Source organism: Leuresthes tenuis, unplaced genomic scaffold (genome assembly GCF_036924035.1).
Source record: "Leuresthes tenuis unplaced genomic scaffold, fLeuTen1.0.hap1 SCAF_7, whole genome shotgun sequence".
NCBI lineage: Eukaryota > Metazoa > Chordata > Actinopteri > Atheriniformes > Atherinopsidae > Leuresthes > Leuresthes tenuis.
This window is the reverse complement of record NW_027325361.1, coordinates 23,807,229-23,822,462: the sequence shown is the minus strand read 5'-3', so window position 1 is coordinate 23,822,462 and position 15,234 is coordinate 23,807,229. Positions and strand designations below refer to the sequence as shown.

At 44.0% G+C, this 15,234-nt stretch overlaps 1 protein-coding gene across 2 annotated transcripts in view; it reads right to left on the bottom strand.

Annotated features, from left to right (window-relative positions):
* herc2 (HECT and RLD domain containing E3 ubiquitin protein ligase 2) overlaps positions 1 to 15,234 on the bottom strand; it is a 43,459-nt gene that overhangs the window by 13,899 nt on the left and 14,326 nt on the right. For both annotated transcript variants that reach the window (XM_072390067.1, XM_072390068.1), the window contains exons 20-64: positions 15,004 to 15,182; positions 14,734 to 14,918; positions 14,482 to 14,637; positions 14,192 to 14,377; positions 13,902 to 14,078; positions 13,667 to 13,770; positions 13,429 to 13,579; positions 13,128 to 13,342; positions 12,902 to 13,034; positions 12,591 to 12,718; positions 12,283 to 12,478; positions 12,067 to 12,200; positions 11,609 to 11,785; positions 11,131 to 11,267; positions 10,792 to 10,943; positions 10,485 to 10,676; positions 10,173 to 10,360; positions 9,417 to 9,609; positions 9,134 to 9,316; positions 8,864 to 9,048; positions 8,317 to 8,464; positions 8,036 to 8,232; positions 7,653 to 7,883; positions 7,417 to 7,555; positions 7,136 to 7,282; positions 6,685 to 6,827; positions 6,302 to 6,569; positions 6,025 to 6,167; positions 5,791 to 5,889; positions 5,540 to 5,708; positions 5,311 to 5,436; positions 5,098 to 5,206; positions 4,874 to 5,013; positions 4,590 to 4,780; positions 4,394 to 4,499; positions 4,182 to 4,273; positions 3,923 to 4,098; positions 3,471 to 3,582; positions 2,925 to 3,006; positions 2,607 to 2,841; positions 2,074 to 2,251; positions 1,706 to 1,787; positions 1,376 to 1,547; positions 1,144 to 1,288; positions 613 to 838 (exon numbers count right to left, since the gene is read on the bottom strand). In XM_072390067.1, the coding sequence (XP_072246168.1) occupies positions 613 to 838; positions 1,144 to 1,288; positions 1,376 to 1,547; positions 1,706 to 1,787; positions 2,074 to 2,251; positions 2,607 to 2,841; positions 2,925 to 3,006; positions 3,471 to 3,582; positions 3,923 to 4,098; positions 4,182 to 4,273; positions 4,394 to 4,499; positions 4,590 to 4,780; positions 4,874 to 5,013; positions 5,098 to 5,206; positions 5,311 to 5,436; positions 5,540 to 5,708; positions 5,791 to 5,889; positions 6,025 to 6,167; positions 6,302 to 6,569; positions 6,685 to 6,827; positions 7,136 to 7,282; positions 7,417 to 7,555; positions 7,653 to 7,883; positions 8,036 to 8,232; positions 8,317 to 8,464; positions 8,864 to 9,048; positions 9,134 to 9,316; positions 9,417 to 9,609; positions 10,173 to 10,360; positions 10,485 to 10,676; positions 10,792 to 10,943; positions 11,131 to 11,267; positions 11,609 to 11,785; positions 12,067 to 12,200; positions 12,283 to 12,478; positions 12,591 to 12,718; positions 12,902 to 13,034; positions 13,128 to 13,342; positions 13,429 to 13,579; positions 13,667 to 13,770; positions 13,902 to 14,078; positions 14,192 to 14,377; positions 14,482 to 14,637; positions 14,734 to 14,918; positions 15,004 to 15,182 (7,207 nt within the window). The remainder of the gene's footprint in view (positions 1 to 612; positions 839 to 1,143; positions 1,289 to 1,375; positions 1,548 to 1,705; positions 1,788 to 2,073; positions 2,252 to 2,606; positions 2,842 to 2,924; positions 3,007 to 3,470; positions 3,583 to 3,922; positions 4,099 to 4,181; positions 4,274 to 4,393; positions 4,500 to 4,589; positions 4,781 to 4,873; positions 5,014 to 5,097; positions 5,207 to 5,310; positions 5,437 to 5,539; positions 5,709 to 5,790; positions 5,890 to 6,024; positions 6,168 to 6,301; positions 6,570 to 6,684; positions 6,828 to 7,135; positions 7,283 to 7,416; positions 7,556 to 7,652; positions 7,884 to 8,035; positions 8,233 to 8,316; positions 8,465 to 8,863; positions 9,049 to 9,133; positions 9,317 to 9,416; positions 9,610 to 10,172; positions 10,361 to 10,484; positions 10,677 to 10,791; positions 10,944 to 11,130; positions 11,268 to 11,608; positions 11,786 to 12,066; positions 12,201 to 12,282; positions 12,479 to 12,590; positions 12,719 to 12,901; positions 13,035 to 13,127; positions 13,343 to 13,428; positions 13,580 to 13,666; positions 13,771 to 13,901; positions 14,079 to 14,191; positions 14,378 to 14,481; positions 14,638 to 14,733; positions 14,919 to 15,003; positions 15,183 to 15,234) is intronic.

The window sequence follows — 15,234 nt, the reverse complement described above, 5'->3', positions numbered from 1 at the left end:
TGGACTTTTAAAGATGCCCGTGTAAGGGGTGCTGAACTCTACTGATACCTTAGAACATCCATTATGTACATTTACAATCACCACGTTTTACTAAGAGAGCACACCTAAAACTTTTAATTTGAAAAAATTCTGTCTGGTGATTCTCGACGATGTTCCCATATCTGCCTTCTTATCTGACTCATGTGTGGGCTGATGCAGCTTTCATGAAAATCAGAAGCTGTGCATAAAGTGGCCACAGTCAACTCCAGCAACAATGTCACAGTCTCAACAGGCCCAGACGTGTACCGTAAAAATGGGGGGGAAAAGACCTTGGTGGAAACGTGGAAAACAAAGGGCTGACAAAGTCGTTTAACTCACTGAAAAAAGCCCCAGGGAGTTTAAGTCATGGTTGCTTTAGCTGAAAATGTAACTAATGTATCAAATCCTCCAGAGAATGCCTTTGCAGTGGCATAGAATGAGAAAATACAGTAAAGAGTTTCCATCCCTCCTTTCATTTTCTCTGACATTCTAACTGGGAGGAGCTAAGATGCCAGTGAGGGAGCCAAGAAGACCATCATTATAAAGTGTACAGTTACAGTGTCCAAGGACAGAACTAACTAAAAAAGGGATTACCTAAGTATGATGCCCCAAGGGAGTCCCTGGCTGTTTGAAACAGTACTGGCTCATGAGCCGAGGGTGTGGTCACATCCACAGTGGTCCAGGCCACGCTGTGGGAGGAGCCACATGCCACTCGAGTGATCTTCTGTCCCTCCAGACCCTGAACCAGGGTGGGCTTCCTGTTAACTGTGGTGGTGCCATTTCCCTGCTGCCCGTGGTCATTGTCACCCCATGCATACACCTAAGTGAGAAGCACAAAACAAGGATTGGATTTCATGTGGGCAGTCTGCAAGCAAGTGTTTCACAAATAGATTTTCTTCATCACCTTACTTTTTCTAACATTAAGACACACTGCAGAACTACTTTGAGACTGAGACTTAAGTGATCTGTTATTGTTATATTATTTGCTCAGTGGAGAGGTATTATACGAGGTGAAATAGCTGAGGTGCCTTCTTGCTATGAGAGAAGTAGAAAGGGTTGGAACAATGCCACGGCAGTTAATGAGTCTGAATGAGGTGTTCGGCTTTTGAAGCGCTCGGAACAAACCTGTCCTGTGTCTGTTACTGCCAGACAGTGCAGTGCTCCAACAGCAACATGGACAATCTTTTTCCCTCTCAGTCCTTCCACCATCTGGGGCTTTCTCACGTGGACATCAGTGCCGTGGCCCAATCGGAAATAGTCACCTTTTCCCCTGTTCGGAAAAGCAAATCGTTAACAGTGATTGGAAAGCCCGACGGAAGATGAATGATTACTTTAATGCATCTTTTGTCAATCTCACCAGGTCCACACCATTCCAGATTTAGTAAGAGCCAGGGAAAACTGCGCTCCACACTCAATTTGGCAGACACCCTGTCCGTTGAGCCTCTCTATGTTCTGGGGTATGTTGCACCCCTCGCTGCCTCCACGACCGAGCTTCCCAAAGTCCCCATCACCCCAGGAGAACACCAATCCTTACAAAATGAAAAACAAACATTACTGAAACTCAAATGTAGAGGTCTAAACAAAACCTGCCGAGTGGAAATAATCTTAAATGTGTAAGTTGTAGATATAATCAAGGCTTCTTGGCTAAATTCATTGGTGCTTCATTATCAAAATGCTGATCTCTTACCTTCATCAGTGAGGGCCAGAGTTTGAGCATCCCTGCTACCACAAGCCACCTGGATAACACGGTGCCCAAGAAGCACTTTCACCTGGATGACAGATGAATCACACACAGTCAAATCACATATCATGTTTACACATTCCATAGTGTGTAAGGATTCATGCAAACTACGTTCTAAGAACGGTGGAATTAAGTTATTGGGTGTAAATATTTGTCCTTCTTCAGAGCAGCTGAGCAGAGAAGCTCTGTAAGGTGATAAAAGTTTCAGGCAGAGCAAAATCAAACTCACATCACACTGTTTTCAAGTGGGACCCCTATTAATATCCAGCATATTTAAAAGTAAAGGAAGGGCAAAGTGGAAGCCATGCACGTACCAGTTTGGGCCTCAGTTGAGTTGTATTGTCCCCATGTCCGAGGCGGCCGTATTCACCTAAACCCCAGCTGTACAGCTCCCCACTGGAGGTGATGGCAGCACTGTGAGAGCTGCCACAGGCGATGTCACGGATGCGCTTTGTCTTCAATGCCTCAATCAGCCGGGGCTTATCACAGTTCCTGAAGGAAAGATCATACCTTTCATTAGTGTTATCACTCCCTTAATTAGAAACAACTGTCTATCACACATTCAGTGAAGATGTTGAATAATATTAAAACAATATTAAAACCATGAATCAGAAACCATTCACTTCAAGGGCAATGATCTGTAAAATTAATATCAACTATTAGGATTCTTATATAGAATCTGGGGTTGGAAAGTCATTGTAAAGCCTAAATTCTATTGTCATTGTGCCATTTTTACCCTCTTCCAAATTGTGGAATTCTACATACTTTATTGAGCCCAAAATAAATGCACAGATGATATCCACGCACGCTTCTAATGTGTGAATAGTATTTGTGTAAAAGAACACACATTCTACTAAAGTGCCCAAGTTTGCCGTCATCTCCCTCGCCCCAGGAAAAGACCTTCCCGTCCACAGTCAGGGCCATGGCGTGACGTCCACCAGAATGCACAGCCACCTTCTTCACCACGTAGTTACTGAGCGCAGTGATCTGACGGGGGATTGGGATGGTCCCACTGGAGAGGCCCAGACCCAACCTGCCGTTGGTGGCCTCTCCACACGCGTAAATCTTCCCCTCCACAGTCACTGCAGAAAACCAAAAAAAGACCAGTTACAAACTGAACGCAACGTGTGAGAGAACACTGAAATAAAAGCGTGTCTTCACTCACCTGCAAAGAGGCTTTTTGAGCCACCAGCCACCTGCACCACATTGAGGGCAGAGAGTGTTTCAGAGAAGGAAGGAACCTTGATCTGTGAAGAGTGCACACAAAGCTGATCAGAGAACTTAAAGTCTGGTGCCTGAGCCCTGCTGCTGTGTAACCCAACTTTATAGTGGTAAATTAGTAGTTCCACATATGTCACACTGACATTTTTAATTGACTACCAAACAGCAGGTTAAGTAGTCAAAGTTACCTTTAGTTTGACCAGCTGTAAAAAAACGTAACAAAGATTTATTTGGAATCTGTCCACCAATTTAATTCACTGTCTTCAAAATCTAACATAGGCCTTTAAGGTGTGGGTTAGAGAAATAACAGATTCCACAAAGCAGAGAATAACAAATAGCAAAAATGTTGGAAGATTTTTATCAATGTGTCTCTCAACAATTGTTTAAACCATTTTTCTCACAGTCCATCGCTTTTCATAGAATGACGTCCAGGGAGATAAATACACCCATGGCTACATGCACTGAACTTGAATGTTGCTGCAAACTGCACCTTAGAGCCCTTAAGTCCTCCCAGTTGGTCCTTGTCATTCAGCCCCCAAACAAAGACTTTGGTCCTGATGGTGGCTGCAGACTCCAATCCTGATGACTTCTTCCGAACGAGACTAAGAGGCAAATAAAAATTGTATGGATGTGAATTCACATTTTGATTTTGTTTTGACAGTTCAAATAAACACTTAGTTTTCATCACGGCCATTAAGACATGTTCCTGTAAGCATACATCCATTTAGATATGAGAGAAGACCCTGGACCCACATCCCCAGTTTACTGATTCACTTGTCAAACTGTAAAAATCAAGATTGAAATAGAGACAAAAATGTTGACCTTTATCTGCCGAAACCACCTGCCAGAGATTTTCATTCTTAACTCGAGGAAAGCATATATTTAACACAAAGAGAACCAGATGATTCACCAATTCCATGTTGATTGACTGGCCTTTCTTACCTCCCAGTTGCAGTTTTGTCATCATCCTCTTCTTCATTGTCAGAAGCAAGGAAAGGGACAGTGGCCAGGTCTTCATCCTCTGCTCTTATGCGTCCCACAATGCCAAGTCCATGAATCTTGCAGTCTATACCCGAGCTGCGGCACTGTTTGATTGCAATCTCAATGTATCTGTGAAACTGAGGTGGAAAACATCATTGAAATTACTACACTACTCAAGATAATAAACAATAATTACCAACTAATGTCAAGGCCCACCAACCTCAATACAATCGGTGAGGAGAAGGACGGTGGTGTCTGTGGGATTTATGTTAATTGTCTTAAGCTCAATTAAGTTGTTCAAAGAGCTTCCACCTGAATATAAATAAGAAAAAAAAAAGATTATTATTGATAAAAAATTAAAAGTACAAGAAAGGACAATAAAGTACCAAAAGCAGCATATTTTCAAAAGAAAAACTATGCCGACTAACACACCTGAAACCACCACAAGTGAGGGCATGTAGCTGCTGTCTGCCGGGTCTACAATCATCTTCAGCCTGTGCACAAGAACGTCTGGGAAAAGTTCGAGACGAATCCAGTGCTGCAAAAAATACAACGGCAAAGCCTGTCAGGTGATGCATTGCACTTAAAATGAAGCAAATTCGAGCAAATAGGCGAGTGTATCCCCAACCTTTCCTTGTGAGCCGGAGGACTGCCAACACTGATCGCTGCAGTCAATGAGGCGAGAAGCCTGGTTAACCGAGGACGACACATTGAGGCTCTTCACAGCACGAGACCAATCGTCGATCAGCATCCCACGCTGGCTGTTATGATGCTTCTTGAGCTGTTTTCCTGAACGGCCACAAAAAGCTGGAGACTGGCCTAGTGGAAGAGAAAGTGCACAGCAGGTTTACATACGTGCTCACAGTCCCACAGAAGCACCACACATGTTGTCATGGCGAATGCGTGTCTAACCGGGCTCATTGATTCTGCCAAAGGAATGTCTAGTGTTGTGTTTGCGTGTCTTGAAGCAGTTTTCACAGAAGTCAAAGTCGTCGCAATTTTTGCATTTGAATCTTGGGCCGTTGATGGGGAACATCTGACAGCCATCGCACCTGCAGAGAGCACAGGGGTGTGATTTAAAACCCAGAGATACAGAGATACACGCTTGACTGCGGGGACACTTTGCATATTCCTACCTCACTCCAGGATGAACACTGGGTACCAGTTCCATCTCGGACAGCAAACCAGTCCAGTGGGACTGCTGTGGAAAGTCTACAATAACATCCTTTCCATTGGCACTGAAAGCTAAAAAAAAAAATTTTTTTTTTAAAAAAAACAACCATAAGAGAAGATTTTGGTTGCAGTAGAAGAATGTGATCAGGTCGTGAATATAAAAATACTCAGTTTACCTTTCACTACCCCAACACTCCTGTGAGTGACAGAGCCCCATTTGTACTTTGGTGTTGTGACAGTGGGCTTTACCCGCACTTTGTCGCCAATTTTTATATGAGAGGGAGAACTTTGTGGTGGGAATCCTGGAAAGGCAACGTGAGAGGTTGAAGACAAAACATGCAGACATTCCTCAGACCTATTCCCTTCTTAATATTACCAGCTTCGCATCACATTAAAAACACCTACCAAGTAGCTCGATGTGGATGTAGCGAACCCAGTACGTTCCTCCTTTTTGCTGCCAGTCACATTGCACATTTAAGTCATGAAGTCCATCTCTATCCAGCTTAATCACTTTCCCAACATCACCATCATACACTTCCTCGTACGTCCTGCAGCACTTCACCATCATCCCCACCTGCACGGAAGCAAATGATCCTGGCGTTTAATTTTGCATACAACTGATATTGTTGCAAACAATTAAAAGCTGCTGCTCTTACCTGAATGTTCTCTCTCACATATACGGCGTAATCGTCGTTGCTTTGGAAATCAGATCTCTTTTTAAACGTTTGGCTCTCAGTCACCACGACACCTGGAGGCTAATGGCACAAAGGACCAGGTAAATAAATCTATTAATAAATCAGGTCACGACAAGAGTTTTACAGGCAGAGGAACAGGTGACTCAGGTTGGTATCGTATTGGTTGTGGGAAAAGTAAAAGACAAAGTAAAGCACCACAGTGAACGCCGGCTCCGCCTCCTCCAGTTCCTCCAGCACTTCCTCATCAGAATATTCGTCGGACACAGTGTCGGCATCTGATAGCTCAGTGACGTGAACGTCTGGATGGTCCAGCAGCCAGCTCACAAGAGCCTCCACACCTGATGTAAAAGCTCAATTACTCTCCTCAGGTATATCTCAAAGCATGATATCATGAAGCACCATGACACAAATACAGTGACAAGCAAACAGTTCAATGCAGTCAAGCTCATGTTTCTGTCATATGAAAATATACCTGGGACACCAGAGGCACTGCTTGTAGTACCAGACAGTGACTTCAAGGCAAACTCTATGTTTTTCCGTGGGAACCCCATTTCCATTAGCTGGAGAACTATGGGTAAGGGAGGTATGGGGGAAGTTTTCTGTTTCTTCTGTTTGGGTGGTTTGACATGTTGTATAGTTACGGGTGTGGTGGCCTCACTGGAGCTACTCTCTTCAAACAGTGGAGAAGAAGGGTGGGCAGATTCCACAGCCAGGTACTGACACACTGCCAGAGCTGCCGCCTGCACATACAAATAATACAGAGCTTAGACCTAACACACTTGATCTCATGGATTGCAGTAATAGTGCAGACACTGACTTAACATCAGCTTTTTGAGGTAAGGCGTATTTACATACCTCCATCTCCTGCCTGTCAAAAATAGCTTTGATGGGGGAGGGCTGAGTGGCAGCAGACAGCAGCTGCTGCAGAAGGATCAGTGGAGGCAATGGACCCTCAGGGGAGAAGTCTCCAACATCAGGGGATGACACCACTGGATCCTCTGCACAAAAAGACAGTAAAATGTGTTCAAATAATTAGCAAACGCTACCATTTTTCACCAAGCCAAATGGAAGAAGTGTGGTCTAAATGGATCAGCAACATTGTGTACAGTAAACTTATGCAGCTAAGTTTATCCACCGACAGTGCTGTAGATATCTCACTTTGATTCTTAAATTTAAAAATTAGTTAAAGATATTAGTAACTCATTTCTCATTCACTAATCCTGCTCCTTTTGTAAAAAGTTACCACCACTTTACTGAACCTCGGCAGACCCCTTTAAGACTTAAAAAAGCAACCCTGAGGTCTTACCACCGGGGCTGGCTCCAATGTCCATTACTGCCGGCTGAGAGAGGATCTGCCGGAGTTTGTCCTGGTGAGACAGCAAAGCCCGTCCTGCCTTCAGAATATAAAGCCTGAGCTGCTGGCATCGAAGCAGATGGATGTCCACCTGGTCAGCTGAAAACATGATATTTGGTTCAATTCCCCGGACAACAACTTTGTCTCACAGCAAAATCCAAACAGTTCTTTTTCAATTATGTAACATTTTTCTCATGGGAGACCATCAATTCTATTTGTGTTGCATTGTGTACCTGTGAGCCCTCGACTAAGACACTTCTTCATGCGTTGTTTCTCCAGTTTGCTTCCAGCCAGGCTGACCAACTGGGCCCAAACTGCCAACATAGGCTCAGAAAAGGGAAGGTTCTGCACGCTGAAGGTTACTGCAGGCAGCTAAGGAAATAGGGGAATTTTAAAAAGTCAGACTAACTTTGAAGCAGAGTTGTTTTGCAAGGTCTATATGGAAAAGGTCACGTAAACACTCTCATACCGGTTTGAGATGGCTAAGCAAGCAAACCCTACAGGTTCTCATCTCGTGAAACTGGACGGTGATGCGACCTTTCGGAGTGATGCGTGTGACTGTTCCCTCTCCGTGCTCCTCATGAATGACCTGCCCCCCTAACCTGAGTCGCCCATCAATTCCACCAATCACTGCCAGCACTGCCATCAGACAGCCCACTCTGGGGCCCTCTGACTCAGGAAAATAGTCCTCCAAGAAACACTGAAATTAATGACAAGAGGAAGGAGGGAACATTAACAAGACCTATTTTGTTAGCGCTGATATTTTCAATTGAAGACAGAATAATGGTCCTATTCTAAGTTAACATTTTTGCAACACAGCAACTGAACGGATGACACAGCAGTAAATCTTACAGCTTCAGACTGGCAGCCTGCCATAACATCTCTAATGGAGCTCAGCTGAGTGTTGATGTAATCATTTATCAGGCTGTTCCACTGGCTGAGAGAGTGCAGAGTACGCAGGACAGTCACGATCTCCTCTGCCAGTGTGCTGCTGTGAGTGGCCGTAAGAGACGCCTGTGGGCGGGACTTCCTCCTCCGCATTGAACCGTCTGTGGAGGTAATAAAGTACTTAAAAACATGTTCTACAGCAAAAATATCAGATATTCTCCTTAAGGCCTGATCCATGGCTGTACCTCGGAGAAGTGGTAGATCTGACGAGCAGGTGCTCAGCAGGCTTCCCAAGAAGTTAAACAACTTCTCCACCAGGAACTTCATGTCTTGAGAGCGCTCAGTCTTATCCCATGAAGGCAGGACAGCCTGCAGGAGACGTAGAGCCAGGATCTGGAGACACAAGGATTCACAAGACAATTGATTATTCCTCAATAGATGCAGTTTTAATATTTTATGCACGCTGGAGTTTAAATGTTTAATGTTGGACAAACCAACATTTGTTTATGGTCTGTGCCATAACTAGAGCAGCTGTGGTCCAAATCCTACAGTTTTAGCTATTTTTTCACTACTCAGTTCATGTAATTGTGTCTAACAAATTAAGACAATGACCCCTCCCAGAAATCCAGTCTTACTGACACTTAGCTGACAGAATTCATAAATATGCTCCCTGCAGCTAATTTCAAGGAGCGATACCACATTCCTTTATATATCAGGATGCCGCTTTTTAAAATGAGAAAATTAACTAATGAACAGCATCAGAGGGGAATCTTGAAAATGGTGGTAAGCTACCTGTCTCTGCAGAGTAATAGCATTGAAAGACTGGTGTCCCTCTACAATGCGGATGAGCAGGCCAATCCAAGCAGAGGTGCTGAGGGTGCTGCACATCTGCGGCCTCAGAGCAATGCTGCGAATGAAGCCCAGAGTACACCAGCTCCTGTGCTGCTCCCGAGACACCAACCTGTGGGAGTGACAGCCTGACACCAAAAATCTCAGGTTAAAAAGCTAACCAATAAATTCTCATGCATAAAATGTCTTCTATCAACAAGGCCTGATAAATACCCGATTTGTCATTAGCTCCACTTTCCACAAGCATTCTGAGCAGCCCACACAGAGTGCGCGTAGCGTCCGTTTGCAGAACCTCTGCATAGATCCCAGCAGATAGAGAAAGTGTCTTCAGCAGGTTGACTGTGCTGGTTAGCATCATTGCTGTGGGATGGCTGCTTTTCTCCACCAGCTCCCCTTCTTTAATGCAAAGAGAAGGCGGTGTAAAAGTTTAAAGTAAGAATCTCATATTATGCTTGTTGCTGCAGTCGTTTCTGCTGACGCCGCTCTGTAAACTGACCTGTGTCATCCTCAGTGTCTGAGTCCTCAGTGGTGGGCTGAGCAGCTGGAGGAGGTTCCGCAAGTTTAAGGTCATATTTGCCCTCTTTGCCCATCCTGTAAGAATTGGTGCTGTTTGTGTCCCACTGAACTCTGATCCATCCATCCTCACCCAGCTCTCCAATGACCCTGCCCAGACCTGGTGCTGGACCATCCTGGTGAATGCACAAGGTTGGATTAGCCTTCTAGGGATATAAAATCGGCCCTGCTTCAGATCATTCAATCGTGGCCACTGTCGATCGCCAATAGACGATCCGATCCAAAATCATTCCATCCCTATTACAGCCCATTATTTATTTAGACACTTCTGTGATGCAAAATCTATATTTCTATGGCTCAAAATTTTATTTTGGGTTGATCCCTCCATTTAATAAAGTTATTGTTATTCAAATATATGAGTGAATTATTTTTTTTGTGACTAAAAAGAAAGATAATATAGCACACCACTTGTGGCACAAAAAAAAAAAAGTGTGTGGTCAGCAGCAAGAAGATGAAGCATTTTTAAGTACACAGTAAAGTGCAGGTTCTAGAGATTTTTTTTAACATCTTATGGCATTAAATTAATTGAAGATCGCCTCAAAGATCGCAGAGTTGTAAAAAAGATCACGATCCTCCCTTCGATCACTGACAGACGATCCGATCGAAAATCACTCCATCCCCAACTACTTCAGAATCACCTATTAAATAAAAAAACCCTGAGTAAAACTGTTTTAGGTACCTGATCTCCCCATTTCCAGTCAACTCCACGCATGACCCTGGTGCCAATCTTCATCATGGCAGCCAGCTCTGGCCCAGAGGCGGGTAAAGGGACAGGGGCCGCCTCCTTTCTAGATTCCTCCAGTACCGTGGCTGAGCCTCCATGTGCACATAAACTCAGGTCCTCCTCGCTGCTGTCTGTGCTGGGTCCTGAAACATGAACAACATAAAAGAGCCATCAAACAACTCCATCCATTAATATGGACACAAGCACAGAATTCCCCTTAGCCTCTGTTCTGGGTAGCTTGTAATTATTTGACGGGACAATTCTCACCGATGAGCCTGAGTATACTCTGTGTCAGAGCCAATATGCCAGAATTTAGCAACAGACTGAGGCTGTTAGACCCATGTTTCAGTGACAGCATATGTATCATGGCAAGAAGAAAGCGGGCCTGTGGAATGGTGCCAAGGCTTGGTCCCGCTGGGTTCTCGTTGGTGATTGTCTGCAAGGGAACAGGCTGCACACCTGGTTAAAAGAAGAGGCAACCAGGAAGTTATCATACGTTCCTGTCACATTTTACACATTAGCAGTGTAACTTGCTAAGATGAACTTATATCAAGCATTTGTTCACAACCCTTACCTAGTTCTTTGAACCGAGCGCTGGCCTCGAGCAGGATGTTGCGAACATTGTGAATGGCCCAAGAGTACAACTTCCCAAATGTCACCTCCAAAAGCATGCGATTGAAGGGAGGGATCAGATCTACATCTTTCAGGCAATCAGACAAAGGCTCCCTGAAGATGAGAGTTTATACATTTGAAAATTTAAAATAAACCATCATTTCATAACTATTTGTTATGTTTCGTAGACATAAAGAACACATTAAAACTTTTGCCCTCAGAACAATTTTAGTGTATTATACTAGAGATGTTCTGGACCAATTTCAAGAATGGGACAGCTCACAGTAAACAGGTCACCTACCCGATGTTGGTCCCTTCTGGTATGACCCTTTGCCATCCACACAGCATTGCATACTGCACAGACGGCAGCAGGAAGCTTTTGGAAGCCAACTTCAGCATAGTGTCGATGCCTTCCAGCCTCACCTCAGCCCTCTCCAACTGTGAAGAAACAGAGTGAACTTTCACCACGCTTTTTTCCAACTACATTATATCCACTGCGCTTTAAGACTGATATATATTTCTGTGTTAAACTGTTGCGGTACTTTTAGGCAGTAGCCTGAAATGCAACTCCACAGAAAAGGACATTTACATCACAGCAACGCAGACCATAGCAACTATTATTGCTCTCCTTGGCATGCCCTGCAAACACTCAAATCAATATGCCGTGTTAACAGTGTTACTGTAAAACAAAAACTAATCAGGCTGCGCAGGTTCTCATTTGTCTAGCTCTCTAAGAGCAAACATTAATCTCTCTTTTGTTAAATATCACACTGACTCACCTGCTTAAGAAGACATTTTCTCATCTTTTCCACATCCAGTGGTTCCTCTTTCAGTGCAAAATCCACTATGGTGGCCATTAGGCTGGACTGAGAAAAGGCACCCTGAACACTGTGTTTCAGCCACCGGTACCTTTGGACATTGGCCACAGTGTTTAGAAGCGGATTCCACTTGTCCTGCTGCAAAGTGACAGCATCGTCACACGTTGATACATGTTCACAGGTGATAAATGCAAAGTAAGAAATTTAATTTACAAATTCAGTGAATTGGAATAACCCCGTCACCCTGATTTGTCAAATTTTGTCTAAAGATGATTAAATGCTCTCAGAATTTTGAATGTTAAAAAAAAAAAAGAACAAAAAAAAAAAATGAAAGGATTCTTCTACTTATTTTAAAAATACTTTTTTTCCTCTGATTCAAATACTCCATCACTGACAAAAGCAAAAGCCTGTAAATCTACCTTGGATGTTTTTCCAGTGGGTGATTTCCTGTCTGCAGGAGTGGGGCTGATGTGAACATTATGCTCTTCTTCATTGGTCCCCTCATTCTCCAGCTTTGGCTCCTCTATGGCAGCAGACTCTGACTTTTTAGGCACTAATAAAAGAAAGAAAACCTTAAATGTGATACCAGTAGACACAATAGAAAATTGCAGAGGTAGTAGCAGTAAGTTTCTCACCTCTTTTTTTCCTTCGGTCCCGGATGAGTTTCTGGGTTATCCTCCTCCAACGCGGCTGAGAGCTCAGCAGCTTCATTTTGGACACGATCGACAGGTCGTTGCTCACAGCTGGACGCAACTCATTAAACAGAAAGCGAAGTCGCTCGATAACGGGAGCGCACACCTCCTTATAAGAGCGACCCTGTTCCTGATGGGTCTGCAGTATAACAAAGCAAACATTTCATAAATATGTATCATAAAGGTTTCCCACTAGAGAAAATCTATTGATTTGTATTATTCATAATCAAGCTGTGAAGTGGAAATCCTACCTTGATTAAAGAACACTTTGCCTGATAGACCATGCGGCACACGTCAATCACAGATTTAGGGAGGGACCTCTGCTTTCCTTGGTCCACACCCAAGGCACACTGACTGACAAGTGAGAGAGCAATGTGACCTGTGACAGGAAGAGGGTTTACATGAAGTGGTGCAATCCACTATAAAATGTATATTTGCTTTTGTAAGCATAAATAATGAGAAAAACACTTTTTTTTATTTCTCTCTTCTTTTTAAAAAGGTAAGAAGAAATAACTTGTAATTCCTCCTCAAACAACCAGTCTGAGTATAGTTGCTAGGCTACCAAGGTCATGATGTTTGAGCAGGCAGCAGAGCAGCAGGCGGCCAACTTCCTCCACAGGGTGTTCCGGGGGGAAAGTGATGGGTGTGATAAGATGGTACTGCTTACAGCAACGCTCGATTTGGCATAAGAAGTCCTACAATATCACAAACAAAACACAAAAGGATAACCCCTCAGTTTCATGTCTGGTGTGCACTGGCTTCTGCAGCTATTTTTGTCTTGCCTGTACCTTCACGGTGTGGTCCTGAGTGTTGTTGTCAGCAATGGCCTGCAGGAAAGGCTGTGCGTGGTCGCTGAGGGTTATTCTGCGTGAGTAAAGTTTGGCCTTATCTGGAGTGGTTGTACCCAGAGAGCTGCAGTGGTCTTCATCCTTCTCTTCATTGTAGTTGTAATGGATCTGGCTGGTTTGAAGGCCACCAGAGAATATTGAGGACTGGAGCCATTCTGCTCAGAGAAATAAAACAATGTGGTTAAAAATCATTCTAGTTAATGATTTGATGTTAATGTTGCTTTAAAATAATCAAACTCACTGGCACATTCAATCTCCATGGGGGACAACGGGGTGCTTTTGGCCAGATAGGAGGCGTGAAGACCCAACAGCAGCCCCAAGTTCCTCTCAGTGTCAATAAGTGGGGAGGACAGACTGCTGAGGTCTGGAGTGGTGACCGTCTCCTGATTAGGCTGTAAATGATAAAACGTCACAATATCAAGAAGTGGAATGACCTCTAAAGGAAGAGGCTGCATTTATAAAGATGGATGGTTTTGTACCTCCATATATTGGCCAACACAGAAAGCCTGCATGGATTCTCTGGTGTCCTCAAACTGTAAGGCAGCTTCCAAAGCAACTACAGGGTCCTCTCCTGCAAACTGAGCTGTAGGAGACATTGTGTTTCAGTACAAATAACATTAGGAAAATAATATTAGAGCCAGTCTTCAAGCCAGAATTCAGTTTAAAAATGTTTTCTACGACACATTTAGATCCAAAACTATTTTTCAACCATACCCAAGATGCTGTTCCCTGTTAGCGACTGGGACTGAGCTTGGAAGTCCTTGATGTCATAGACCTTCCCATCAATTACTGTCCAGAAGCCGCCATCCTTGTTGTGATTCTCAAGGTCAGCCTTCCGGATGAGTGAAACTTCCTCATTGTTCTTGGAACTTTGCCCTGTGAAAAAGGAGCCTTACACCACAATACATAAAGCTAGTTACTGTTAAAGCTTAAATATTCAGCGTAAAATGTAGGAATCTGATTTAAACAAATCTGCTTATCAGAGTTAACTAATGGTGGCACACCCATAATGCCCGGCCAGGCCAAATCCTCATTATCGTCCCTCTCATGTCCTGGGGCCAGGTGGTTGAAACGGTCTAAGTGCTCAAGGAGTCCAGCCAGCAAAGGGATGGAGCCCGTCTCCTGCATCAGGCCATTATCAATGGTGAGGAGGAGAACAATGGAAACCACCAGCTCAGGCAGAAGCACTCCTTATAAAGAAGATACAGTAAAGCATTAATAAGTAACTCACATGATCCTTAAAAGGTATATATGCAAACTATGATGCACAGACACACAGAGAGAGGGATTCTACCAGTTAGATCTCCTTCAATAACACGAGAAACTTCAGCAAAATGTCGGCGACCAGTAGATGCAATACTTGTTGCCACGGGGAGGATGTCTCCAATGTGAGTGCATAACAGGGCAATGTACTTTTTTAACAGGGAGCCAACACCCAGAAGCTCAGGATCTGCAAAGACACCAGAGGAAACAAAAGCTGCTGACTTAGAGTTGATACTTGACGACTCTGAAACTGAAAAGACCCGAGTCAGACTAAGTGACTTACTGTATCCATTGACATTCTCTGTGTCTGTAACACCGAAATATAACTTGCTGACCAGCAGCCTCTGGAAGCGCAGAAGTAGATCCAGAGATGCGGAGCGCTCCTTGCTGACATGCTCCGCCTCTAAATAGTTGGAGATGCGGCGAGCAACATCCTTCAGCCTTGCTATGGTCTGAGAGGCGATATTCCTGTAGTATACAAACATGTAAATCTGCTAGTAGACAGCAACAGGTTATGATGCTTTAAAACGTGAGCACAGAAGAGAGCCAGTACCTCAAAAGCTGCTGGACAAGCTGCACTAAAGGCAGGCTTTGTTTCCCTGTTGACTCGTAAATGCCTGTGTTGATGAGATCTTTGTCCAGCATGGTGCGACAGCGGTGCATGGTGGAGGCATTAGCTTCCTGCTCATCGATCTCCTTCTCCTTCTGAGCCTCCTTTTTGGCTTCAATATCCTGTCATAAAATAAACACAAACGAATCCTTTATCTCATGTGAAGGTGTTATT